The 25501-nt window shown below is 42.0% G+C and overlaps 5 protein-coding genes and 1 long non-coding RNA gene across 8 annotated transcripts; 4 read left to right on the forward strand and 2 right to left on the reverse strand.

Annotated features, from left to right (window-relative positions):
* The first annotated feature begins 120 nt into the window (after positions 1–120).
* tomm5 (translocase of outer mitochondrial membrane 5 homolog (yeast)) lies at positions 121–1492 on the forward strand. Its single transcript, XM_034230881.1, has 2 exons — positions 121–358; positions 1077–1492. Exons 1-2 carry the CDS (start codon positions 238–240, stop codon positions 1109–1111), a joined length of 156 nt encoding a protein of 51 aa, XP_034086772.1. The 5' UTR covers positions 121–237; the 3' UTR covers positions 1112–1492.
* A 129-nt stretch (positions 1493–1621) lies between these two features.
* LOC117555857 (zinc finger and BTB domain-containing protein 5-like) lies at positions 1622–4594 on the forward strand. The gene has a single exon (XM_034230877.1). It carries the CDS (start codon positions 2348–2350, stop codon positions 4340–4342), a length of 1995 nt encoding a protein of 664 aa, XP_034086768.1. The 5' UTR covers positions 1622–2347; the 3' UTR covers positions 4343–4594.
* Positions 4595–4647: 53 nt separating this feature from the next.
* On the reverse strand, positions 4648–8712 carry grhpra (glyoxylate reductase/hydroxypyruvate reductase a). The gene is made up of 9 exons (XM_034230878.1): positions 8370–8712; positions 7949–8079; positions 7135–7207; positions 6916–7032; positions 6694–6782; positions 6447–6548; positions 5652–5787; positions 5402–5532; positions 4648–5282 (listed from the first exon to the last, which is right to left on the reverse strand). Exons 1-9 carry the CDS (start codon positions 8462–8464, stop codon positions 5161–5163), a joined length of 996 nt encoding a protein of 331 aa, XP_034086769.1. The 5' UTR covers positions 8465–8712; the 3' UTR covers positions 4648–5160.
* Positions 8713–8768: 56 nt separating this feature from the next.
* On the forward strand, positions 8769–11172 carry LOC117555860. The gene is made up of 3 exons (XM_034230880.1): positions 8769–9217; positions 9452–9633; positions 10369–11172. The coding sequence occupies exons 1-3, from the start codon at positions 9067–9069 to the stop codon at positions 10903–10905; spliced, it is 870 nt and encodes a 289-aa protein (XP_034086771.1). The 5' UTR covers positions 8769–9066; the 3' UTR covers positions 10906–11172.
* Positions 11173–12609: 1437 nt separating this feature from the next.
* Positions 12610–25492, forward strand: si:ch211-203d1.3 (protein phosphatase Slingshot homolog 3). Of its 3 annotated transcripts, none has more exons than XM_034230780.1 (17): positions 12610–12772; positions 14176–14339; positions 15855–15892; positions 16009–16195; positions 17097–17212; positions 17349–17417; positions 18065–18130; positions 18281–18457; positions 18605–18698; positions 19198–19326; positions 19557–19603; positions 19753–19899; positions 22491–22691; positions 22799–23038; positions 23119–23197; positions 23345–23431; positions 24132–25492. In XM_034230780.1, the coding sequence occupies exons 2-17, from the start codon at positions 14292–14294 to the stop codon at positions 24261–24263; spliced, it is 1857 nt and encodes a 618-aa protein (XP_034086671.1). In that variant the 5' UTR covers positions 12610–12772; positions 14176–14291; the 3' UTR covers positions 24264–25492. The 3 variants fall into 3 exon arrangements, with proteins under 3 accessions (XP_034086671.1, XP_034086669.1, XP_034086670.1); XM_034230778.1 differs by having other exon boundaries at positions 22799–23015; positions 23107–23197; XM_034230779.1 differs by having other exon boundaries at positions 12628–12772; positions 14087–14339; positions 22799–23015; positions 23107–23197.
* Positions 13572–15036, reverse strand: LOC117555803. Its single transcript, XR_004570446.1, has 2 exons — positions 14633–15036; positions 13572–14388 (listed from the first exon to the last, which is right to left on the reverse strand). It is a non-coding gene; the product is annotated as an uncharacterized LOC117555803 (long non-coding RNA).
* Positions 25493–25501: the final 9 nt, after the last annotated feature.

Here is a 25501-nt window from a genome sequence, read left to right on the forward strand (position 1 = left end):
CTGGTTGATTTATCTGGCCTGAAAGTAAAACGTCATATTATTTTCCAGTAAACCTAAAAAGTATTTTATTTATTAGTTTTTGCCTTCGTGCGATTTGACCCTCGGTGTGCACCGTCCTTCGTCGTCACGTCCGTTTTTACGCACTTCCGGTTAAGATTATTCCTCCATGCTCCGCAACGTTGAATTTTCAACACGAAAGGCAGACTGAAGAAAAAGACCAAATAAACCACAGCCATAATGTTCAAACTGGAAGGACTCGGGCCTAAAATGGACCCAGAGGAGATGAAGAAGAAAATGAGACAAGATGTCGTCTCATCTGTACGAAACTTCCTTATTTACGTCGCCATTCTCAGAGCCAGTGAGTACAAGCAGATGACATTGACATACAACTCACAACACTTGTAGTTTTCACTGCTTTTCTGGCATTAAGGACAGTGGCGTGTCACCTCATGCATGTGAAAGTATATGGGAACGTCTTATAGCACATTTTATAAAAAACATAACAACACAAGCTACATTGCAGAGCCAATACAATTATGTTGTATGTCATCCTTATTGTTGTTCTGTTGTTTTTATGTTACATGTGTAACTAATGTCCTGCAGGTCACCCTTGAAAAAGAGATCTTTTGATCTCAAGGGGCTTTCACCTGGTTAAATAAAGGCTACAAACAAACACAAATGGAGGATACATCTTAAGGCTGCAGTGCACAATCTATCGAAATACTGCAATATTGTACAGGGATTTTCTAGTTAGTTGAAAGAGACTCATCGTACAAAAACTCCTCTTTAAAATGTAACAATCATTTTCGTTATTGGTATGTTTTAAATAATATAATTTATTGGCATTTGTCTTTAAATAACAATCAATTTGTTTGTTTTTTTAACAGTATTCTGAGAGCAGCAGAAAGGCAGAACCGAATACAAATCAATATATTTGTAATATTAAAAAGTACTTTAATTATCACAACATTAACGAAGTTAAAAACATATTTTCCTCAACTGTGCTGCCATACATCAATCTCACTTTATTCATGGTCTTAACATAAACTAATACTCTGTTTCTTCTGTGTTTACAGCCCCATATGTGTTAAGGAAGCTGGACAGCATATGAGCGGAGCAGCAGGTCTCTTCTTCCGCCATGCACTGAGAGTTTACTCCATCAGAGACAGTATGAGCCATCTTCATCAGACTACCGGGGCAACAGCAGCAAATCCTGTTGGAGATGATCAAAGTCTGTCCATCACTGCACCTGAAGAAACACCTTGTTTTCATTTGTCATGTCTTGTTGAATACTTTAGTCTGCCTTTCTTGTGAAAGGCATTGTTAAATGCAAAGTCTAAATGTGTGTATGCCTGCTGTGTTCACACATCAAAGGGGAAAACATGTTGTTTTTGATTTACATAACAGATTGTTAAATGGCAAGAAAACGTTCATGATAGGGTTTTAAACCTTGAATCTGACATCACTGAAAATAAAAAAATTGCATAAAAGATTTGGACGTGATTCATTGTCTTTTTCTGAACTGATAACAGAGATCTTCAACAGCAACAAACATATTTTCTTGACTTGGCCTCTAGATTAATTTAACCTTTGCCTTGGTGTTTATTTAGATCAAAAGATCAAAAATACTGTAATATTGTTAACTAAAATACTAGTTTGCTAGGAATCATGGGAACATGAATTGATAAGCACACTTGTTTCAAATCAAATCTGCTTCGGGTTTCTAATTGGAGTAATAAAGCCCATGGACATTGATAATGCAAATAAAAAGATCAATTGTTAGATGTTTTGGTATGTACAGTATATCAACTTGACTTGCAGTGTACTATAACAATTACAACATAATTTGATGAGAAATAAAATTGACAAAATTCGATATTGAGAAAGTCGAATGTAGATACAGTTCAGCAAAATGGCCACCAGGGGGCGGCGTGGTTTCATCCCGAGGGTTGATGAGACAACAAACGATGGAGGACAGTAGACGCTAAACCGGGTGAGAGTTAGGTTGTAGAGCTCTGGATTAGTAGCAGAAATGGTAACCATAATGAAAGCAACATTAGGATAACATATTTTTTTCGGTGAAAGAAGAATACAGATATCCGGCTGTTCTCGGAGACGAAGCCTGAGACCGCGTCGCATCCTCCGTGTTCTTGTTGCACTAGGCCCGCCCATCCTCCACAGCATCCCAGGCAGCTACAACAGACAACAGACCGCACATCACACCGGAGGTAGGCTCCTTTGGAAAGCCAGTGTCCAGTCAGCCTGAGGAAGTGTTCAGCAGATGAGGGGTAAATAACAAGAAGTTTGACAGCTTTGCTCCAGACAATGCCCTTCATTGTGTTATTGAATGTACACTAGTGCCACGGATGCTATACAATACACCTGTACTAAAGAACCTCCACCACCTATGATGGACTTCCCAGGTCATTTCCAGCACATTTTTAAGCAGCTCAACCACCAGCGCCTCCATGCTCAGCTGTGTGACTGTGTGGTGGTGGTTGGAGGTCAGAGCTTCCAGGCTCACCGCTCCATCCTGGCAGCATCCAGCTCCCACTTCAGGGCTCTCCTGAGCTCCAGTGACAGTGGGGACGAGGTTGGCGCGGATCCAGGTGGAGGCCCCAGTGTGATGGAACTAGATCAAGAGGTGGTGACCCCTGAGGCCTTCTCGACCTTGCTGGACATGATTTACACTTCCACCCTCTCTCCTGGTGCCTCCAATGTGATGGATGTACTGCTGGCAGCATCGCACCTGCACCTCAACACTGTCGTCAAGGCCTGCAAGCTCCACCTGTCCAGGAAAAACTTTCCCGCATCACCTCCAAAAGGCTGGAGGTCATTGCAACAGCAGCAGGCAGAGAACTCGGCCACATCTGTCATGGAGGAGCACATCAGTGACGAGGAAGTGGGGGTGGAGGTTAGTCAGTCTGGTGGAGTTGAAGACCAGGGAGTGAGGATGAGGGAACTATCATTGAGGAACAAGAGGAAGTCAAACAATGACGGGCTCAGTGGCAGAAAGAGGTCCTGCAGACTGCCTGAGGGAAACTATAATGAGTGTTCACCTAATGTAAGCACCGTCAGTACAGAGGAGGGTGGAGAGCCGCCGCCGCTGCCCCCAGACTCCCTGAAGATGAGCGATGCTCTCTGGGAGAGCCGAGGTGAGGAGGAAGTGGAGGAGAAATATGAAGCAACCAAGGGAGAGTCAGAGGAAATCCAGCTTCCAAGCCAATCAGACAGCAGCACGAGAGGTGTAGGTGCATGGGATGTGGGCGGAGATACTGTGGTCAAAATACAGATAGGAGAAGAAGGGGAGGAAGATGGAGAGAAGCCGAAGATTACGATGATTGAGGTAAAAAAGGAGAGCTCATACTCCCCAGATTTACCAGACAATTGTCCTCTATCTCCACCACCAGGCTGCACTGACCATTTGGACGCACAACTAAATGAGGAGAAAATGGCCGCAGCCTGCCCCACTGAGGCTGGCGTTAGCTCTCTGCAATCCCAGCTGTGCACAGATCTTCAAACTGATGCTAGAGATCTGGGTGAGGAGTCAGTGGACGGTGAAGGCCTCGACAGCCTGTCAGAACTCGCTTTTTCCTGCTTCCTCAATCCCAGCAGTGACAGCGTGATGGGGGCTTTGGAGGAAGAAGACAGTCTAGCTAGCCTCACTGCTGCTGCAACAGCTGCTGCCTCTTATGCTGCTGGAGAACTTTGTCAAAACTCAGAGGAAAGCTCTCCTGCTCAGACCGCTGATCCCTCTCTAGTGTTTCCAGTGACGTCTGTCCCCCTGCAGCAGCTTCTCCCCACTCAGGGCCCTGGTTTCAGCGACACACTCATCCTCCAGCCCACTCAGAACTCTTTATCAGGGTTCCTGAGTAGCATCAATCCAGGCCTCAGTCTGGAAACGTCCCTCATCCAACCTTCCTGGGCCGGGAAAAGCTCAGGGGCGACAACCTTCCGACGCATTGCCCCCAAAGTGTCGCCTGGATCAGAAGCTGATGGTTCCTCTGGGTCAGCGGGGGATGCTGCTGAGAGGCCGCCTTTGACCAGAGCTTCTGACGATGTTATGTCCAAGTGCAAGAAAGCAGCTGCTGAAGACCTCGTGATGTTGGTGGAAGGAGAGAAGAAATACGCCTGCAAAATCTGCTGCAAGACCTTCATGAACCTGACTGACTGTAAGAAACATATTCGGGTCCACACTGGAGAAAAGCCCTATCCATGTCCAAAGTGTGGCAAGCGCTTCAGCCAGTCCTCCCATCTGTATAAGCACTCCAAAAACACCTGCCTGAACTGGAAGGATGACCAATCCTTCCCTGATACCCTGCTATCAACTGCTCTTAACTGAAGGATGTTTTCTGGTTTGCACAACTCATAGAACAAAATGAACTCTGCAAGGTTGATTATTTATTACCCCATGAACTTAATTATATGTTACATGAATTCAAATTAAACTAGCCAATGTTTTTTTATGTGATTTGTTCAAAACTATTGTATAGAAATGTAGCCAAACTGATGAATGCACTGAAAATGGCCTCTAAGAATAACTTGTTTTTTTACTGCTGTGTTAAGAATGATGAGAATAAATCATTCACTTCAATCTTTTTTGGAGCATGAGTCATTTCTAATAAAAAGAATACAACACACGGAGCATTATAATTAAACTAAGCAATACGTGTTTATTCTTCAAGACATGCCATTTGTTTTACACAAAACTGGAGTGTTGTACTGTTTGGGAGCGTCACTGACAGCATTACCATTAGAGAAAAGTGCAGATTGAATAATGCTCATCTTTATGGCACGGTTAAAGAGAGACAGAACATTTGATTATATTTTAACAGACAAAAAATAACTAATGTTATGAAGTGCTACCAGTTTCTTCATTGCCTCTTAAATACATTTCTGAGATGATAAAACTGCACAAAGAATTGAATTCCTCTGAAATACACACTCAATTCAAAGAGTGAATCTCATATTAGTACCTCTGACAAGATCACACGATCAAGTTAATACTGACGACATGGAATCATGTGTCTGAGCTTTCTTAACTACATTAGTATTCTTCTTTTCAGCCCTGTCACATAGGAGACCATCACTGGATCAGTATATTACTGCTACAGATGCAGCGCCAGAGCAGGCCGTCGGCACAGCAACACACTTTTAGTTTTAGAAGGTGAGTTCACTGGGCATGTCCGTGCCCTGTAAACCTCCCAGCAGGTTCTGGGCCGACAAAGCTCCCATGATGCCTCTCGTGGAGTAGGTGGCACTGCCGATGTGTGGCAACACCACTGCACAAGATAGGAGAGGAGAGAACGTATCATTACATAAGACTATAGTGTCAAATCCAAAGAACGTAGGAAAAGTGGGCAAAAAACATGTCTACATATTTCCCATCCTGTTTACTTACCGCAGTTTTTGAGTGTCAGCAGAGGGTGGTTTGCTGGGAGTGGCTCAGGTGTTGTGACATCCAATCCAGCTGCAGCTATCTGTCTGCTGCTCAAAGCTTCGTATAGATCCTCCTGGTTCACCACAGTTCCCCTAAAACAAAGACCACATCCCACCCTGTTTGTATTACCAGCAAACAGCTAGTGACATAAACATGACAACAGACTGAACACATAACAAGGTCTATCACACCCATGTTTGTGCTGCTTTACCTGCTTGAGTTGACGAAGACTCCTGTGTTTTTCATCTTGCTGAAGAAGGCCTTATCACACATGCCCTGGGTTTCCGGTGTCAGGGAGCAGGAAACAACTATAAAGTCGCTCTCTGACACAAGAGTATCCAGGGGAACTGTTCAACGGAGAGGAGAGGATGAGAGGAAACATAAAACCAAAAAAAAACCTATTGTTATTAAAAAGGTAGATTGAGTTTAGTTATTTCACCTAATCTATTTGACTTGTATTGTTATCGTCTATTAGGCAATGGTATTAGTGTTGCTTCTTATAAATAATATACTTATTCAATATATTTTCTTGATATTGGTTTTCTATTTTTATGATGCTGTGATTTATTGAGGAATCTCTGGCAAAAGAAAACGTTTCGTATCTTTTTATATTAGATTATCGCTTCTTATGTTCTGTCCTTTTAAAGTCAACTTTAATGTCAATCTTACTCCGTTTGTGTTTACAAACAGAGAGATCGAAATGACGTTTCCAACAATCCGGAATGTAAAATTATACAGTATACAGATGTATAAAATATGTATATCCTATATACACAATCAACAGACACATTTACACATATGCACACATTAAGATAAAAAAACAACACAACAATCAATATATACAAAATAACAGTCACTTCAATATCAATATCTTTGGTGCAAGATTGTCCATAAAATGTGCATTTATTGCAGATTGTCCATAACAGCGTAACAAAAAGTGTCTGGATTTGAGTGTCCTGCTATGGTTTTAAAATGTTCCCTTACACTGTGTAGGTATTTTTCTTACCATACTCTCCATTCACCTCAGCAGCATAGTCCTTGGCTGTTCTCCCAGAGTACAGCAGCCTCTTCACTCCAAAGGGCATTACTCTCCGAGCAATTCCCATGCCTGAACATCACAAACACACCCAGTTATTTAGCTACAGAGCTCATCAGGGAAATACAATCACACCATTTTAATTAGGTATGAGAACACTGGTATCGGTGAAAGGACCTAGTCATATGATACTATATCGCATCATCAGTAGCCTTACCAATGCGCCCCAGTCCAATGACTCCCACTGTGCTGCCGGAGAGACCGTAACCACACAGCCAGAGAGGCTTCCACGAGCTCCAGCCCCCACTGAGAGAGAAAATAAAACACTGCATGACCATTATGTCACTTCATTACCTGCACTCTTGGTGAAATAGATACATAAATGTAATCACAATGAAAGACAACACAGATAGTGTAAATGTGGGGCTGGGGGACTGACTTTTTGACCTCCTCCACTCCCTCTGGTAACCTGCGAGCGGTGGCCAGCAGCAGGGCGACGGTAAGCTCTGCCGTGGCGTCAGTCAGGACGTCCGGAGTGTATCCAACACGAATACCACTGTGGAAAACAAACAGTCATTTCATTTGGCTGTGCCAATTCATCCTACTAGTAGAAGGTTGGTTGCAGAAGTATAAGCCGCAGTTCATGATAGAAACCTACCGCTTTTTTATTTCATCAATAGCCAAGTGGTCGTATCCAACTGAGAGGGTGCTGATTACTTTCAGGTTCGGTCCTGAATCACACACAGATCACACTGAAATGTTAAAATCTAGACACTTGAGCAACATATCATTACAACTGATATTTTGTATGTGCTAATACATTTATTGGATTGATTTAGGATTCATTGTTTTAAAAAAAAAAAACATTTGCATCTATTTTGATAATTCACTTTTCCTTTTTTTATAAAATATATCTGCTTGTGTGTTGCTATTCTCTGCCCTCATAGTTAAGGGTTTAAGATGATGACCACGAAATGTAACAGATATATTAATCCAAGCAAGGCATTTGTTGCTTTATGTCTTTCCCTCATTTCCAGTCAAACTATAACAACATAGTAATGCCCCCAAAACAATATGTGCTCTGGTAATTTCTTATGGACTTCTTGATATAAGAAATACAGTATGTCGCTTGCAGGCCTTATTTTTTTGTTTTTAATAAGGTAATGTCTGTAGTTCAGGAATGTAAAAGCTAATCATATCCTGCTAAAAAAAAGTAAATATGTTTGATTGATGGATCAGTACAATGTCCTAGTTTTACATAAACACAGATGATGAGTGTAATGTTGTGACATACTATTTGATCCGGAGTTATGGATACCCGGAATGTTATATGTGCGACACCAGTTATGAGGTAGTACAGAGCGGGAATAAATCACAGTTAACGATACTCGCTGTCTCCTGAGTTGTCTATAATAAAGCAAGATACACATACCAAATGACAACACTACAATGAGTACAGGATGATAGAGTACCTGCAGCATCCAGAACCTCGGCATCGATCTTGTCTGACAGCAGACACAGCAGACCATGAGCTCCCTGCACACCTTTAAGCAGATCTGCCCTCTGCACGGGTTCATCTGAGTCCCACTGGGACACCTCACAGCTGAGACAAAAAAAAGGAGAAAAGGCATGAAAAGTCATGTGACAAGGCATACAGTCTGAATTAGTTATATAAGCAACACACTGTATCGTTGGAGTTGTGTGACCCTAGGAGAGGTCACGATACATCTCATGTTTACTATTGGCTACAGAAGTGTATAACATGATTCGAAGCAAAACCACTGTCTAAACATATGGAGGAAAAACAGTAAGCCACACAGCCTGCTGGTAGTCAATACAATCTGCTATGGCAATGTCAAATATCAGTCAGTTTTATACTTAAATAATGCCTACACTCCAGCCGCGGACAGGATCTTCATCCCCTCCGGAGGGATGCGTCTGGTCAGGAACACCTTCATGAGTTTACCGGCCGCAGTCTGCATCAACATGAACTGAAGTCCTTCCGACTGGAGGCTCTCTAACTTTATGGGGAGGATTGAACGTTTGCTCCACCGAGAGAAAACTACACTACCACGCTCCTGCAGACATCAGGAAGTACTCGGTTTCATGGTACTGCGCCTGCGTGGAGTTGGGTCTGTTTATTGCATGGATGTAAAGGTCGGGACCGGGACACACCAAACTGACACCAAAGAACACGGACCCGACTGTTGTGTCACCTCACGTCTCCTGCGTCCTCGCCAAAAAGTCGCACTGGAACAACACACCCAGAGCCGTATAATAGAATAATAATCTCTCTATATGGCGCTGAACACACCGCAAAGACTTCAGCCGACGGCCAAGTAGCACGTACGCACTGCGCATGCGTGAGTGGCAACAATTCAACATCGTCAACATGGGAGAGGAGCAGAGCAGCAGAGACAGTCGGCAAAAGAAATCACTCTGATTGGCTGTTCAGCTTAGCGAATCAGTGCATGAGAATCGAAACGGAAGTGAGGTACGCAAAAAAACGATTAAGAAGGCACACACAGTCACAGACCGCTATTATTTTTCATTTTCATCTCACCTGGACGCAATAATTTATTTTTACGTCATGGCGATCTGGAATGAAGAAATCGAAGACCAACTCATCAGCTTGATTCAGGAGAGGCCAGCTCTGTACGACATTACAGAGAAACTGTACGTGAACCGAATAGTGAAAACCGGACTCTGGCGAGAAATTGAAACTCAACTTGTTTTACCAGGTAAGATTCTCTCTTTTTTTCATCAATTGAGCTCTTTAGCAGAAACTGTTGGTTTGTTATTGTTCGCCAGCGTACAGTGACGTTAACGTGAAATATAATTTGTTATTTCAACCTTGTGTTTTGTTGTTGTTTTTTGCTAGCTGTTGCTACTTGTTTGGCACTGCATATAGAGATATGAATTGGACAACATGCTAACTAGCCACAATGCTTAAATTGTTTATTTGTGTGCTTCAGAGAAAGAGCTAAAGAAGAAGTGGGATTCTCTGCGAACCCAGTACACCCGGTACAGGAAACTTTCCCCTTCGTGTAGTTCTGGAGCACCAAAGACTGGCAGACAGCAGTGGATCCTGACCAGGCTGCAGTTTCTAGAGCCCTACACAAGAAGAAAGGAGAGTACTTCGAACCTCACCATCACGGTAACAATTGTATTTGTTGAGTACAAATAAGTGTTTCTTGATTCTTTCATTTAGAAACATTATTTCATTCATTTACAGTGGTAAATATAACAATAACAGAATAATATATATATTATTGTATTATATAATTATTGATGGATTAATGTGCTCATCACCTTAATGTTGCAGCTGGTAAAGGAGGAGCTGATTTAAATTGCATTATATACTACTGGGTAGCTTATGAAATTCACCATGGGATCAATAACGTGTTTATCTTAACCTATAATAATACATGATAAAATATTTCTTGATTATATTTTGTATTGTTCTGAATCTTCAAAGTTACTAAAGTTATCAAATAAATGTAGCGCAGTATAAAGTACACTATTTGCCTGAATGGGAAAGGAGCAGTACAGTACTTAAGTAAATGTACTTTGTTACTGTCTACCACTGTTCCTTGTTCAAGATTGAAATGTAAATTTGCAAGACGGTTTCTGCCCCTCTATTCGCATGTAGCATTTCACACGTGATGGTGGCTTCATTCTTCCATTATCTTCCACAATCTGTCTAGAAGTGTGTTTTTAGCATCTGAATAGAGCCATCACAATTTGTTTACAATGTGCCTCTCACACTTGACCACACCCCGAACAAATGGCACACACATTTCTGGGAATTGTTTTGTTATGAATGCTTAGTAAACAGTTTAAAGAATCCTTGGTATTAAATCCAACTAATTGTGAATTTATTCAAATTAAGGAACTTCTGGTGGCTGCAGAACCACCCTCCGATGGCACCAGCAGTGAAACCTGGACCAGCACCCCTGAGGAGCCCTTCCTCTTTGATGCTGAGTCAAGGCCCTGCACTCCCCTGGCAGAATCCCCCATCTGTGGAACAGAGTCCACACTAGCACCGCTCGGAGAGGGGCCAAGCACATTCAGTCACTCAAGCACTCCAAGGCCTCGGGTGAAGCGTAGCAGGAAGATGCTGGATGAGTCCACCAGTGAGGCGTCAGAAACGTTGATGCGCAAGATTGGCAAGACCCTGGAACATTTAACGTCGAACGGTGAACATAATGACTACATCGCGGCCTACTCAAAAACCTTTGAACACAGACTGCGGCAGTTGCCACGTAGTTTGCTGCCACACTTCCTGCATGAGGTGGACAATAGCTTCTTCAAGTATTTGACGGACAAGACCATGGAAAATGAAATTAGAAAGAGGTGGCTTGTCTCCGACGCTAGGCCGAATTTACCAGATACGCTCAAAATGTCCCCCCCCCGATATATAGCCTAAATGATTACATTTTTTAAAATTAAATTGCTATTCTATGACCTTTTTTTTTGTTGGTCCCCCCCAATGTTGACTCCATAGTTACAGCCTTGCACCGACTGTATATAAAGGTTGTCTCTGATAGACGTATATTATTGGTCTTTTTACACTAATGACATGTCAAATTTAGAATGAGACAGAATGAAAAAACACGTCTTGTTTGTTGTTTTGTTGGTAAGGATGTCAGTTGTAAAATGATCTGTTCAAGTCAATAAATCACAAGATACATGGCCCCATTCATTCTTTCCTTTACACGGATCAGTCGTCCTGGTCCCTTTGCAGAAAAACAGCCCCAAAGCATGATGTTTCCACCCCCATGTTTCACAGTAGGTATGGTGTTCTTTGGATGCTACTCAGCATTCTTTCTCCTCCAAACACGTCTAGTTGAGTTTTTACCAAAAAGTTCTATTTTGGTTTCATCTGACCATATGACATTCTCCCAATCCTCTTCTGGATCATCTAAATGCTCTCTAGCAAACTTCAGGCGGGCCTGGACATGTACTGGCTTAAGCAGGGGGACACATCTGGCACTGCAGGATTTGAGTCCCTGGCGGTGTAGTGTGTTACTGATGGTAGCCTTTGTTACTTTGGTCCCAGCTCTCTGCAGGTCATTGACTAGGTCCCCCCGTGTGGTTCTGGGATTTTTGCTCACTGTTCTTGTGATCATTTTGACCCCACGGGTGAGATCTTGCGTGGAGCTCCAGATCGAGGGAGATTATCAGTGGTCTTGTATGTCTTCCATTTTCTAATAATTGCTCCCACAGTTGATTTCTTCACACCAAGCTGCTTACCTATTGCAGATTCAGTCTTTCCAGCCTGGTGCAGGTCTACAATTGTGTTTCTGGTGTCCTTTGACAGCTCTTTGGTCTTGGCCATAGTGGAGTTTGGAGTGTGACTGTTTGAGGTTGTGGACAGGTGTCTTTTATACTGATAACGAGTTCAAACAAGTGCCATTAATACAGTTAACAAGTGGAGGACAGAGGAGGCTCTTAAAGAAGAAGTTACAGGTCTGTGAGAGCCAGAAATCTTGTTTGTTTGTAGGTGACCAAATACTTATTTTACCGAGGAATTTACCAATTAATTCATTAAAAATCCTACAATGTGATTTCCTGGATTCTTTCCCCCCATTCTGTCTCTCATAGTTGAAGTGTACCTAGGATGGAAATTACAGGCCTCTCATCTTTTTAAGTGGGAGAACTTGCACAATTGGTGGCTGACTAATGTTGATTTGAATTGTGTTATATGTATGTTATTGTATCTTTAAAAAAAATGTACCTCATGCAATGCTTAACACTGCTGCTGGAACAAAAATAATTTTCATATTTGGGATGAATAAAGATTCTATCTATCTATCTATGTATCTATATACATAGATGTAGACAAGAATGTAAAGTTAAATATTGTACAGTCAAATTAAATAAATATTGTTTATTGTATGAGTTTAAATACATTTACAATGAATTCCATTTTATATTTAAAATGTCCAAAATGCATACTTACATTCATACCCTCATTCTTTATATCATGATTGATTAGTTTAAACAACATTCAATATTTCATTAGAATCCAAAAGGAAAGTGAGTGTACCTGTGCCTTTACAAGGAGAAAATAAAACGACGTGCCTCTGGATATGCCTCTGCGTATGACGTCATTGCCCCCCCCCCTGCTCCTTCTTCTGCTCGTGCTCGGCTGCTTCAGCGCAGTGGTCATTCCTCTCGTGAGCTGTGTCTGTAAATGGTGAAGTCTGCGGAATAAGAGACACTCAGTACTTGAGGAACAAACAATTAGCCTTCAAAGCAGGAAATCAAAGTGGGGGCCAAGTCTGTAAAAGGTGAGGAAATACATTGTCTTTCTTCGTGTATTTGTATATCTTAATGTTAGCAAAGGCTATCATTATCGTCAGCTGAGTGATAGCTTGGGCTGGTTGTAACAGGCTATCGTTACTCGGCTTGTTGTTAATGGTTGGTTGCATGTCTATTCTCAGTTCGTCAGTCAGTATCAAAACGATATAAGATTACTAACAATGTCGCGATATCATCATGAGTCTATTATCGGTATGCAACGAGCCATATCACATATTTACTGTCATTACTGCAGGCGTCACCGCACTGGCATATCCATAGTCCGCAGTACACACACGCACGACACACACGCACACACCTTAATAGGCAGATATAAATTATTAACTTTTTTTAAAACTTCAGATTTATATGTTTTTATTTGAATGTGCATAATGACCTCAGACACGCCTTTAATGTTATCAAGACGAATCATCATATCCTAACAAGCACAAGACGGATATCTATGTAATTGTATCTTAATAATTGTTAATGTACTGTAATTATAGTCTCTCTCTGTCTATCCTGACAAACAATCACATGATTAGGCTCTAATGAATGCAGTTTCAACCCTGGAAAGGGAAAGTGACGTGACTTGTTATATCACAGTATCATCATTGTCTTTAAACTTGAGTTACCCTATTTATTGGTTAAATAACCAGATAATAGTGTTGGTCTTTGGAGTTGAATTATCAAATATAAAACACATCTTGTTGATGCAAAAATGCTGCAAATCCAGTAATGTCATTGAGTAATGTTGGCTTCATACAAACAGAGATGAGACACAACCTCTAAGATTATCCCATGCTTTATTCTCACATCGCCTAACCCTACCTCTACTGGTGTGGCAATGGCTATATTTAGAATACAAATGAAACACTTGTTCTGGTTGGTATAACGTTTTGAAGTTTTTAGATCACATAAAAAATCAATTACATTTGTGATAGTCAAACACTAACAGTGTGTCTATGAATTGTCTTCCATGTAAAATAGTTATTGCACTTGACAAATATAACCATATCCCTGATATTCAATCTGTTATGACTTCATAGAAACTTTAATGTTCTCTTTGTGGTTTCTGAGATGCCGCCATTTTTCTATACTATATTGAGTTTTTGGGCACATGGGACTACCTTTTTCCCCCCTAAAATATAATAAGTATATAAAAAAACAGTAGAACTATTAAAGACAAAATATATCAACAACAATTTGACAGATTTTATAAAATGTTTGCCCCGAGAACAATTCCATAGAGATTTCAAAATGCAGTAGTACAAATTGGAAACCCCAATTCATCTATTTCTCAGGAGTTCCTGAAGCAGACAACTAAAATCCTTCAATTCTTCTTGAGGAGTCTCTGGTATGAAGCCGATCAAATATCCACATGTTATTTCAGGATCAAATACCACCTTCGCCACGCCCACTGCCCACTGCACACTTTTGGCCGAGGAACCTGCAGAGCCTGTCTGAGCCTGCAAGCCACCGCAGGTTGAAAGGAGAGAAGACTGTGCCATGGCTCTGTTGACTCTGCGTCGGCTCCCGTCCATCTCCTCCGCTCCAGTGAGTTCAGCCATCTCCACACCACGTTGTGCACGTGCAAGTTTGCTCCCTGAGATATGAAAGAATGACCTTTTTGCTTTTTAGATAGAATGGTTTAGAACCACGAAGCATAAACGAGGCTGTTTTAGTTTTGTACTCGCTCTCAGGATAGGCCTACAGGGCAAACGTACCACAGATATATCTTTGAACTGATTACGTTTTCATTCATTGCAGCAATGTGATCAGCTTCTGTTTGTCCTTATGCTCCTGCAAACAGTGATTAATGCACACGTATTATCATCAGCTGTCTCTACCTGTATCTCCTCATTCTGTCCCTCTATCATGAAGATGGTTTACCGTCACATCCTAGGCTTTTCTTCTGCTCTTTTCCAACTGAAACGTCCTGACTCTGGGTCCACGCTTCATTTCTTTGCATATTTTGTCACAGTATCTAATCACTCTACTATCTTAACTTGTGTTCTCTCCTTTTCTTCTTCTTCAAACCCCCATCGTTCCTCTCCTGGCTCCTGCCCATTGCTCCTCTTATTTTTGTTTTCTTGACTCTGTCTGGACTTGTCAGTTGCGTAACAGGTAATGTTACTGTCTCAAGTTTCTTTCTCCGTAAACCCTCCGTACTGCTGCTACTTCTCTCTCTCTCTCTTATTGGTTCTCTCTTTTGCATTGTGCTTCTCCTTCATTTCCTATTTCACTGCAAACATAGTGGTTTTAAAACCCCCCCCCCCCCCCCCCCCACCCCCTTGTGCTAACATACCACTCTTGTGTCTGTTCACTCACTTCAGTCCTTCACTGCACCTTATCTGTGTCGCACCACATTTCACCCGAGAAATGACTGGACATTTTTTGCCAGCCCTTTTGTGTGCGCACTTCTCAACAGGAAAGACATCACTCACACTGCCTCCAATGTTCCCAGATCAGTTGTGGCGGTGTCAGTAACAAGTCGGAAATGTGCTGTTTGGGAGCATTACAAATAACTCATATTGACGAATATGAAATCCAACTCCAGCAAAGGATTACACAACAGAAATGTGACAGAGAGCTGGAATATTTAGAATGTAATTAAATTATTACTTGAGAAATCAGAATCACACATTAACACAATTATTTCGGCTTATTAGGGCCTTTGTAGGTTACAAACTTTTTTTATTCATAGGGATGGAATTCCATCCCTATGAATAAAAAAGTTTTATTTAATTTTTAATTTTTAAAAAGAAAAAATTGTTTTACTTTTACAAGAAAAAAAACACTTAAAGCTGAATTTTAAAGCGGTAAATTATACGGAAATATTCACACATTTAGGAGAAAACTACAATAATCTCTGAGATTAAAGTCACAAATTAACCAATTGCTGATAATACAAATAAAGTAATTTTCTCATCATTTGACAAACTTTTATTACGTAAGGGTTTTTCATTGGTATATTTGCCCCTACATGCCATCATACACAACAGAGGATAAACATGTTGTCCTATTCTCCCTGATGAGGCTTTCTGTGATTTTATTTATTTTATTTTTAAGAATGAAACCCTTCAGAGGAGAGCAACGCTTCAGAAAAGGTAAATGTGTACTTTTGTTGTCTTTGAATTGTCATCTGTTTAAACTCCTAGCAAAAATGATTCCCAGTGTCTGGATAACAGCGGCGTTTAACAAACTGTCCTCTGCCCCTCTGTAGGGAGAGCTTCGCCCTGGTGAAGGGGGCGGTCCTCCTGCTGGAAGAGGGTGAGAGGGTGGGCATCGATGAGGAAACTTCTTCCCCTCCACCTTCTCCTGGTAAGGAAGGCGATCGAGCGTCAGACAAACGGCACAAACAGCTTCATGCCATGGTGGAACAGCTCCGACCGGAAGACACCATGAAGCTGGTGAGACCTCAGGTTTACCGGCATGCTGCAAATACAATCAGTAGAATTGGAAAGCAGAGTGATCTGTGCTTAATTGCTCGGATTAAGGAGGATACTGTTCAACAGCTGGGGCACAGCAGGTAGACAGTCCTAATCTGTGGGGACTTTAACAGAATATTACATTTCATGTGAACGTATAAAGTGAATTCTATACTGTAGCTTTGTGTGTTTCAGTGATAGGTTTCAGTCCGTTACTGCAACACAGCGCTAAACTGGTGCTTTCAAAAGCATCATAATAATAATAATACATTTAATTTGTATAGGGCTTTTCATAATGCTCAAAGACGCTTACACTAATATTTAGTAGCCGGTATGTTTTGCAGAAAGCTGCTGGATTAAGTTCACCCTTAAGATATGAAAATGTGCTGCAGGAAACATTCTAATTCAGATATTAGATAATCCATCACGCTGAACATTTAGTTATTTTCCATGGACATCTCTTTTAGTCATGGGTTTAAGAGTTTCCCTGAAGGAGTAAAACACCACCGTTCTTTCAGATGTATTACCATGCAGAATTTGCTATGAAAGAGAGTACATCTAAAACAGAATGTGTGAAACAGCTAATAGGAAATATGTAGCATTTGGAGTTGCTAGGTTACAACATGTCAGTCCTGCTGTTAAGTGGAACATAACGAGGATCTGAGTTTCTCTGTAAACACAACATTTACTTCCCTGGTGTTCCTGGGAAGGCCAAGATAAATATGCTGCACAGGATATTTAGCGCTGTGGTTTGTTGGGTTGAATTACGTTTTACACCAGACTACAAAGGGAACAGCAATATGTGAATGTAAAGTTCAATAATTGTACTTGTCTTCTTGACTTCCGTTTCTGTCGCACTCATAATTGACCCTCTCTCACGCAGGCGGTGCAGTTGGAGTCCATCAGCTCGGTCAGAGTCAGATATCTGATCGTCGTCTGCACCGTCGGCAACAAACAAGAGAGCATCCTGCTGGGCATGGATTTCCCCAACTCAGACAGGTGTGTGTAACCAAGATGCGAGTGTACTGTGTCACAACGATAAGCTTTCCATTTGGTTAATCATTTCTGGTTTGGCTCTAAAAAGTGAAACCTCCGCTCTTTCTTGTGTTTCTGCTTCCTCCCTGCCTCGTCGCAGCGACCAGTGCACCATCGGCCTGGTCCTGCCCATATGGAGCGACACACAGGTGTATCTGGATGGAGACGGGTGAGAAGCCTTTACAAACTGGGAATGAGGAATACATTTGAACACAGGGGGAGTGTGTGAGGCTGCAGCACAGACGGTGCAGCCTGATGTCTGGGATGCTGGCCAGTGATGATGTGAAGGAGTAATGTTCTCTATTTATGGAACAGAATCATTCCCTATGAATTACAACTACTCCTATGACTCATTTAGACCCTTACATAAGCATGGAGATCATGTGCTTCTGCAATGAACCATGAAAGTGAACTATTGTTGTTTCTGTGTGGTTGAAAGTTTGTCTCTCTTAAGATTGTTGAGGCTGTTTTCTTTAGGCCTCACATTACAGTGTTCTCCTTACGTGGCGATGCTCAGAGGAGTGTGTACTGTGAAACTGAGTTAGCAGCTCAGGTGTCAACTCATGTGTTTAAACTAAGTGTGGAAAAAGATGCTCTGATTGGCTGCCATGTCCGATGCTCCCCCTGTGCTAATCCCCCCCTCCCCCCCTCACATATTTATTCTCTACATTCTTGATAAGAATCGTCACTAATTTACACTGAATAAACCCTCTCTATCTCGTAGTACGACAGCGCTTCTTATCAGCATTACTTCCTCATTTCTCAACAATTGTTATCTTCATTATTGTAACTCATGCTTCTGTCTTTTCTCCTCAGTGGTTTCAGCGTCACCGCTGCTGAAGAGACCAGAATCTTTAAGCCTGTTTCCATGCAGACCATGTGGTAATGCATTCATGACATTACCGTTGCATCACTTCTTAAAGCACCTCACTAAAAACGACATGGCTACTTGCTGTAGATCTTGCATTTAAACCCTACCTGAGTTTTTTTTAATCATCTTCTGGCCCGTCCCCCGTCCCCCCCACCTGTCAGGTCTGTCCTGCAGGCGCTGCACGGCTGCACTGAGCGCGCCGTCAGTGCAGCGGTGATCCCAGGAAACGGTCTGGAGTGGGCCGAGCACTACCACCAGCACACTGAGTCGGACCGCTTCTGCCTCAACGAGTGGGAGGCCATGAACGACCTGGAGTCAGTGCGCAGTGACGGACAGAGGTGAGGAAAACACCGCTAAACTGAGTACATGTATCCAGCTCCAATCCACCTCTGATGTGAATGTGTAAATAAAAAGTCCTAGTTTCTTCTCACCGTTTGTATACACGTCAGGTTTTACTTAAGTTTCCTTTTTTCTTGCATGGTAAGCTCGGCAAACAGATTGTCCGACGAGACGCTGATCAAAGAGCAGCTGAGAGACATCCTGAGTACTGAAGACCTGGACAACCTCACGTCTAAAATGGTAAGAAGTGCGAGCAGATATCAGGAGGAAGTTAAAGAAAGTCAGATAACTACCAGGGTTAAATATAATTTAATTAAGTTCATATATGTTTTGCATGTCTATTTATTCTGTTTAAACGCTGTATTTCTGCACAGTTGCTGGTTATAATTAGGCTGCACTCATATTATTAGTTTGACCCAATTTGTAGAATTACATCTAGCGTTGCCTCATAGATATTTCCAACCTGTTTCACAATAACTCCAGTGCTTCAAATCTATTGGAACAATTGCATTTTCGCACACACACTAACTTGCAAATCTTGACCACCATGCCGAATCTTCAGCCAGCTAGGGCAGAAAACTGAAAGATAGGGACATTTGTAGACCGATCAACATTTCCAAAATTCACAACATTTATAAAAACATTGTTTGGTGTGATGACATGACGGCAGACATTCAAACTTCAACATTTGGTAAAGCCCTAAAGCATGCATACTGTGATCTCTCCTTTACTGGTGCAGGTGCACTCCGCTCTGGAGACCAGGATAGGCTTCGACATGAAACCCTTCAAGGAGTACATAGACAATGAGATCCTGGTCACCATGGCTCAGATGGATAATCCCTCCAAAATATTTGACTTCCTTTACCTGGTGAGTGATTGCTGACATCCAAAGACCATCCATAGGCTTTAGTATACCCTCATAGCAAGAGGCCTTTCTTATGCTAGAGTTAATAGACTGAGATGTGCTTTCACCAGGATTCTGTCATGTGACCGTAACTTCCCCTTTTTGCGACGGCTGTGTCGAAAGCGATAGGGAAGACGATGTGTCGGCCCTTTCCTTTTCGTGCACTCGACTCACCCTTCTGCTTCTGGTTTCAGGGCTCTGAGTGGAACGCAGCTAACTTTGAGGAGCTGCAGAAAAACAAGTCAGTGTTTCCAGCATTATTTATAGATCTGTTTTGTATTTGAGGTTCCCATTGTCTCATGAACCTCATGTGTATACTTAAATTGTGCCATTGTGTTTAGCTGAGTCATCACCTCTGTGGCTCTAACTTTGTGCCTTTTTGTCTTTCAGTGTGGGATATATTCTGAATGTGACCAGGGAGATTGACAACTTTTTCCCAGAGTCCTTCACTTACATGAACATCCGAGTGTACGATGTGGAGGCCAGCGACCTGCTGCCTCACTGGACCGACACGTTCAATTTCATCAACACGGCCAGGTAGTCCTGCAACCCCAAACGCATCACAACACACCGTACATGCAAACTAAAAAGCATTGTGCAGTATTTAGCAGAGAACAGTTGTAGAAAGCACAATCACATGTGTGTCCTTAACTCTATAACATATTTAGAGTGTGTCCAGTTACCAAACATGAAAACCATATTATTATAACATGTTTCATATACCTGTGACTGCTCCGATTGGCATGAAGCCTTATCATGAGGGGAAAGGTTTGACATGCTAAATCCAGAGATGAAGACCTCCTGTATTTTTACACAGACCACCGCAAATTCCCTTTGACAGAGTTAGGGGAGCAGACTAATACCACTTTAGTCTTCTCGTCAGGGCCGTTTCTTCCTATAGGCGGACTATGCAGATGCATAGAGCCCCCGCGCCACTAGGGGGCCCCCAAGCTGAAAGTTCAGGTTCAGCCTCAATATATTTGGGGAGAATTAAAATTAGCCGTCTTTATTTGTAGACAGCCAAGCCCCCTGCTGTGTTCGGTGAAGCATTATATCAGGGGTGGCCAACCCGCGGCTCTTTGCCTAGTTTCATGCGGCTCTTCAGTTCATATCGAATTTTATATGTGTGAGTTTGGGGGAGAGACACTGACTCCTGACTAGTGTTGCACGGTGTACCGATACTTGAAAGGTACCGCAATACCCTGCTGTTAAAAACGTTACGATTCCTCCGTTTCATTAGTATCGGTACTTTAAGAATGACGGAGAAAAGTACTCCGGTGAGAAAGCGCTGTTTAATAAGAGCCGTGTGTGTTCAGCGCTATACTTCCACTCCCTGCACTGCTGCCGTGCCTGCAGTCCTGCCCCTCTCAAGCACGTTCTAAGTCCCTCCCCTCTCAAGCACGCTCTAACTCCCTCCCCTCTCTCGTGCACGCGCTAGCTGCCAGAGCATGTGAGAAAATGAGAAGCATGGCTGCAAGTGGGAGTGCAACTGCCGCTGCGCCTCGGCCTGTCTGTAAGACATGTATTAATTTTATTTAATACGAATTCTTGTCATTTATTTTATTTATTGTTCTCATTGTTTAAAAGTTTGTGTTATGGTTCTGGTGTGAAATAAAGCACAATAATTACATTTAAGACTGTTTCCCTTTTTTTAAGAAAAGTATCGAAAAAGAATCGGAATCGCAATTCTTGACTTGGTATCGAAACCAAAATGTTGGTACCGTGACAACACTACTCCTCAGAGTTAAACCTAATATTTAGTAGGTCTGTTAAGTATCGAATGCTAATAATTCTGACGTAATTTGGCCGGTCAAAGTAGTTTGGGCTCGGATAAAATCGCTCCGTTACTTTCGTCCCGTGTTACTTTCGTCCCGGCTCTCCCTACGTGTGTATGTGTGGTGTCAGGTGTCAGTATGAGAGGATGACAGCGCGTCTAATTTTGATGTGGCCCAAGAGCCAATCACAATAATACCTGCGATGCAGTGAACCAATCACCTTTGAGGGGGGGAAAACCTATCGTTGATTAAACATTATCCAGTGTTTCCCCTACCATTGTCTTGGAGGGGCGCTGAACCCCGCCAACGGAGCCCCGCGCACCCCCGAAATTCAAGGTGTTTAAAAAATATATATAATTTTTTTTTTTTAAATATATTATATAGCATCAAATTGCAAATAATCTATAACTACTGTCACTTTTCACATTGAACATGTGCTCTTTTATTAAATAAACTAAACGCTTTCATTTCAAGTTGTGAGTTTAGTGTTTTTGACCCTAAGAAACACTGATGCATTAATCAATAACAATAATCCACAGCTCCTCTCTGCTCCAGAGGATTTAAAAAATATATCCCAATGCCACAAAAATGCATCAGTGACGTGGTTGAAATCTTGTCTCCAGAAAACAAAAAACTGAAACAAGCGTTATCAGTGTGTTTGATTTGGCTCTTTGCAGTAACATAGAAAAAATGTGGCTCGTAACCTCTGACTGGTTGGCCACCCCTGCATTATATGCTTAAAAATCCAATGTAGGATATAAACACAACTAAACTGCAATGATAGCAAAGCTGTGGCTTGTGTTTTTGGGGTAATAAAGTCCAAATCATCGTTGGGCTGTCACCCAATGAGTGACGTCTGAGGAAGAGGAAAAATGTAAATTTAACATTGAGAAAATGCTGCATCTCTTGCATTTATGAAATAGAGGAGCCTTATTGTTTACCTTTTTTAATATCATTTTTTGTAAGTTTCAATTGCTGGGTTTTTGTGAAATTAGCCTGTTTTCCTCTTTAAGTGTAACAGATTGATGCTTCTCCACAGATCATCTTAAAGGCTTCGGAATCCCCCCATTGTAGTTAAAAAAACTAGGGCCCCCAAACAGCATCTTGCATAGGGCCCCCAAAAGGCTAGAAACGGCCCTGCTTCTCGTCTAACTCTCTACAAGTGGATGATGAATGATTGCATTTCCTTAAACGTGTTCATTTTGTTACTAGCTTTATGTCAGCGTCAATTTAGCTGTTTATATGTGTTGCACTGTGACTTAAATGCACATTTGAGTTCATTTCTATATATATTATAAGTCAAGCAAAGCCCCTAAACCACTAAGTGACTTTCTCCTGATCTCCGTGTCACAGGGACAGTGGACAGGCCGTGTTGGTGCACTGTAAGATGGGCGTTTCTCGCTCTTCCTCCACGGTGATGGCCTACGCCATGAAGGAGCATCACTGGTCGCTGGAGATGGCGTTGGACTACGTCAGGGATCGAAGGTCCATCGCCAAGCCCAACGAAGGCTTCACGAGGCAGCTACAGACCTACAACGGCATCCTCAACGCCAGGTCAGCCATGCTGTTAGGCGGGATGCCGTATGAAGATCTATGGCTGTGGGTTTTAAGATTTGCTTTGTGCTCATCTGAGTGTGTTGTGTCTTCCTTCAATATTGTAGCCAGCAGCGCCACAGCACACTCTGGAGGAGGAAGTCGAGAGACCACAGACAGAAGTCAGTCCGCAAGGAGGAGAGACGGGAGGCAGGAAAGCCAGAAGAGGAGGACGACGAGGATTCTGAGGGATTTGGCGATTATGACCTGACGGATGAAGAGAGTCCAGATGAAAAGGATGATTGTAGCCTGGATGAAAAAGATGAAGCGAAGGAAGAGACGGACGTAAGTAGTTGCATCAATGATATGTTATTTGACATTTTAGATCCTGCACCCTCTTCATCTTCAGTTTTTTTATTTTCTCTAACACACCCAGTTGTTCGAAGAGCCCCCCCCCCCAGTCGGAGACCAACCAGGGGCCCGAGCCGACACAAACCTGCTCTATTACAGTGAACGAACCAGACAAGGTGAGCACACACACACACACACACACACACACACACACACACACACACACACAGGCACAGACATACACAGGCACACACACAGTTTATCCCTTCATGCACCTCTTTTGATGTTCTCTCTCTCTCTCTCTCTCTCTCTCTCGTCTGAAGGTGGCTCCGAGTGTGAATCGCAGCGGCAGGATGAACCTCTTCTCTCTCATGCAGTCCATCAGTGATGAAGACAAAGGACGAGAGCAGGTGAACGAAGCAGAGTGCAATTCTCTCTTTAATGCTCTTTGTAGTTTAGCTGTACAAACATATGGTGGCGTTTGTTCAAGAAATATAGAGGAGATTGGTGTTGAAATGAACTGGATAGATGTTTGGGATGTTTTTGAAACATAGTTATTTTTAAATGTTTTCTAAATCCAACAGATGGCCTTTTATTATTAAAAGAGTTGTTCTTATCTTCCTTCTCCTTAAGGTAGAAAATGGGGCTAAACATACGATACTTAAACATTATATCTTGATATAGGTCATGCAATATCTCGTTAACGATATATCATGATAAATCCTTATTTCTGGCAACTCAATAAATAAATATATAGCTTGTATAAAATAATGTCATGGCAAATGTTTTGCTCCTGTGTACTGAGTATTTGTTGGTGTACTGAGAATTTTACAGCGAAATTAGATGTTTGACATGGAATTTAGTGAAATAAATATGTCCAGCTATACACAGAAATGGTTTACATAAACACAAATACAGAAAATTGTTTAAGATTTTGCTGGGGTATTCCTATAAGCATAATCTTTTGGGTTGTGAGTATTTACCACCAGTATTATGCCTTAGCTCTATGCACTGTTGTTCTTTCTGAATGTTAGTTCAGGGCCAATGCTTCCAACTTTTAGCCGGTCTCTCTCTGAAAGCTTCATTTCTATTTCTTTGTTCCTTCCAAAGCTCCTCGGCAGTCCGTTGCGGTCTCCACGGCAGCGAAGGAGTAGCCAAAAGCGTCTGACTCACCAGAGAGCCTGCACGGACGTTTCACCTGAGCCACGAAGCCTGCCTGGCGCGAGTGAAAACAAACCCTGAAGACAGAGGGGCATGGAGGTAGAGGGGCATGGAGGTAGAGGAGGGAGCGGGACCCATGAAGGAGGCAGAGGGGAGGAAGAAGATGGCTGGGGGAGGGTTCATATCTTTGTTCCAAATTATTATAACTGATGACGGTTCACTTTTGATATTAGGATTATACTGTAATATACCACTGAAAGCCAGGATGGCTGAAGGCATTATTAGTGTACTTTGTTGTAATAATATTATGGGATTTTTCAGTGTTTTTAGAACGTCTCCGAGCCCTTTCCTTCCTTCTTCCGCTCTCACACCACCCCTCCACAGAATCTATGCAAAAACGTTTCTGCTTTTCTCTTTCTCTGTGAATATGAGGATGTATGCTGCCAGTCCAAGGTCGATGTTTTAATAGTTCTCCCATCAGAAGTATTTTCCATGTGACGCTCATTGTTGACAGATGGGAGGAGTTCATGTTATCGAAGCTGTGCATCATGGACCAAGTCAGGGCCAGTTTTATGGCACAAGCCAAACCACCTATTCTAATGTGCCAATGAATATATTGAAAGTAATGTTAGGAACCAATTTCACTCCTTTTATTTTATTCTTTCTATTTAAACACCAGAGCTGTATGAGTGCCTTCAACCTGAGAATGATTACGACTCTGACTGGTGATTTGTATGTCTTTACTCCGAGGTGATGGCTGCGTATTGTATGACTCTTGTACTGTTTCTCTGATTACAGTTTAATGTGACTTCCCAAAGCTTTTTGCATGTATGCATAAAGCATAGTAGACCGTATATATATATATGTATCCACACAGAATTGCTGATGACCTGGGTGCATGTTATGCGTTTTTATACCAACATGTTCGAGCTCAGGGTTTCCTCATGTATTTATAAGGCTGTTTTATGAATTAAGCTAAATTATTCAAAATACTGTTTTCAGACTCACGATCACTGGCTGCTGAGACGCAATATTTTAATTTCATGCTGGTAGTTTTTATCCAGTGAACCCAAAGCTAAAGCTTTATTTAACCTGCATGCTTACATTTAAAGAAAACATGCACTTTATAATCTCACAACACCCGCTCCCCACTGCCTGAGCCAGCGACACACTCTACTATGAATAAAATGATCAATTCCTTTTTCTTAATGTCTCCACGCCCTGTTGTGTGAAGTTCTCCACTGTCTGCATCTCACTCTTGTTTACAACAATCACTGAGTGAAAAAATAAACAATTATATTAAAACCAAATGTTTTTTT

Source organism: Gymnodraco acuticeps, unplaced genomic scaffold (assembly GCF_902827175.1).
Source record: "Gymnodraco acuticeps unplaced genomic scaffold, fGymAcu1.1, whole genome shotgun sequence".
NCBI classification, from domain to species: domain Eukaryota; kingdom Metazoa; phylum Chordata; class Actinopteri; order Perciformes; family Bathydraconidae; genus Gymnodraco; species Gymnodraco acuticeps.

Bases quoted from the DNA above. Each gene is read 5' to 3' on its own strand.
- LOC117555857 (XM_034230877.1), top strand. From the start codon at position 2,348: ATGTACACTAGTGCCACGGATGCTATACAATACACCTGTACTAAAGAA.
- tomm5 (XM_034230881.1), top strand. From the start codon at position 238: ATGTTCAAACTGGAAGGACTCGGGCCTAAAATGGACCCAGAGGAGATG. The intron at 359-1,076 runs GTGAGTACAAGC...CTGTGTTTACAG, and splicing joins CGTCGCCATTCTCAGAGCCA to CCCCATATGTGTTAAGGAAG.
- grhpra (XM_034230878.1), bottom strand. From the start codon at position 8,464: ATGTTGATGCAGACTGCGGCCGGTAAACTCATGAAGGTGTTCCTGACC. The intron at 6,549-6,693 runs GTAAGGCTACTG...TGTGATGTTCAG, and splicing joins CATTGGACTGGGGCGCATTG to GCATGGGAATTGCTCGGAGA. The intron at 5,283-5,401 runs GTAAGTAAACAG...TATCTTGTGCAG, and splicing joins GCTGACACTCAAAAACTGCG to TGGTGTTGCCACACATCGGC.
- si:ch211-203d1.3 (XM_034230780.1), top strand. From the start codon at position 14,292: ATGGCTCTGTTGACTCTGCGTCGGCTCCCGTCCATCTCCTCCGCTCCA. The intron at 18,458-18,604 runs GTGAGGAAAACA...TTGCATGGTAAG, and splicing joins GTGCGCAGTGACGGACAGAG to CTCGGCAAACAGATTGTCCG. The intron at 19,900-22,490 runs GTAGTCCTGCAA...TCCGTGTCACAG, and splicing joins AATTTCATCAACACGGCCAG to GGACAGTGGACAGGCCGTGT.
- LOC117555860 (XM_034230880.1), top strand. From the start codon at position 9,067: ATGGCGATCTGGAATGAAGAAATCGAAGACCAACTCATCAGCTTGATT. The intron at 9,218-9,451 runs GTAAGATTCTCT...TGTGTGCTTCAG, and splicing joins AACTCAACTTGTTTTACCAG to AGAAAGAGCTAAAGAAGAAG. The intron at 9,634-10,368 runs GTAACAATTGTA...ATTCAAATTAAG, and splicing joins CTTCGAACCTCACCATCACG to GAACTTCTGGTGGCTGCAGA.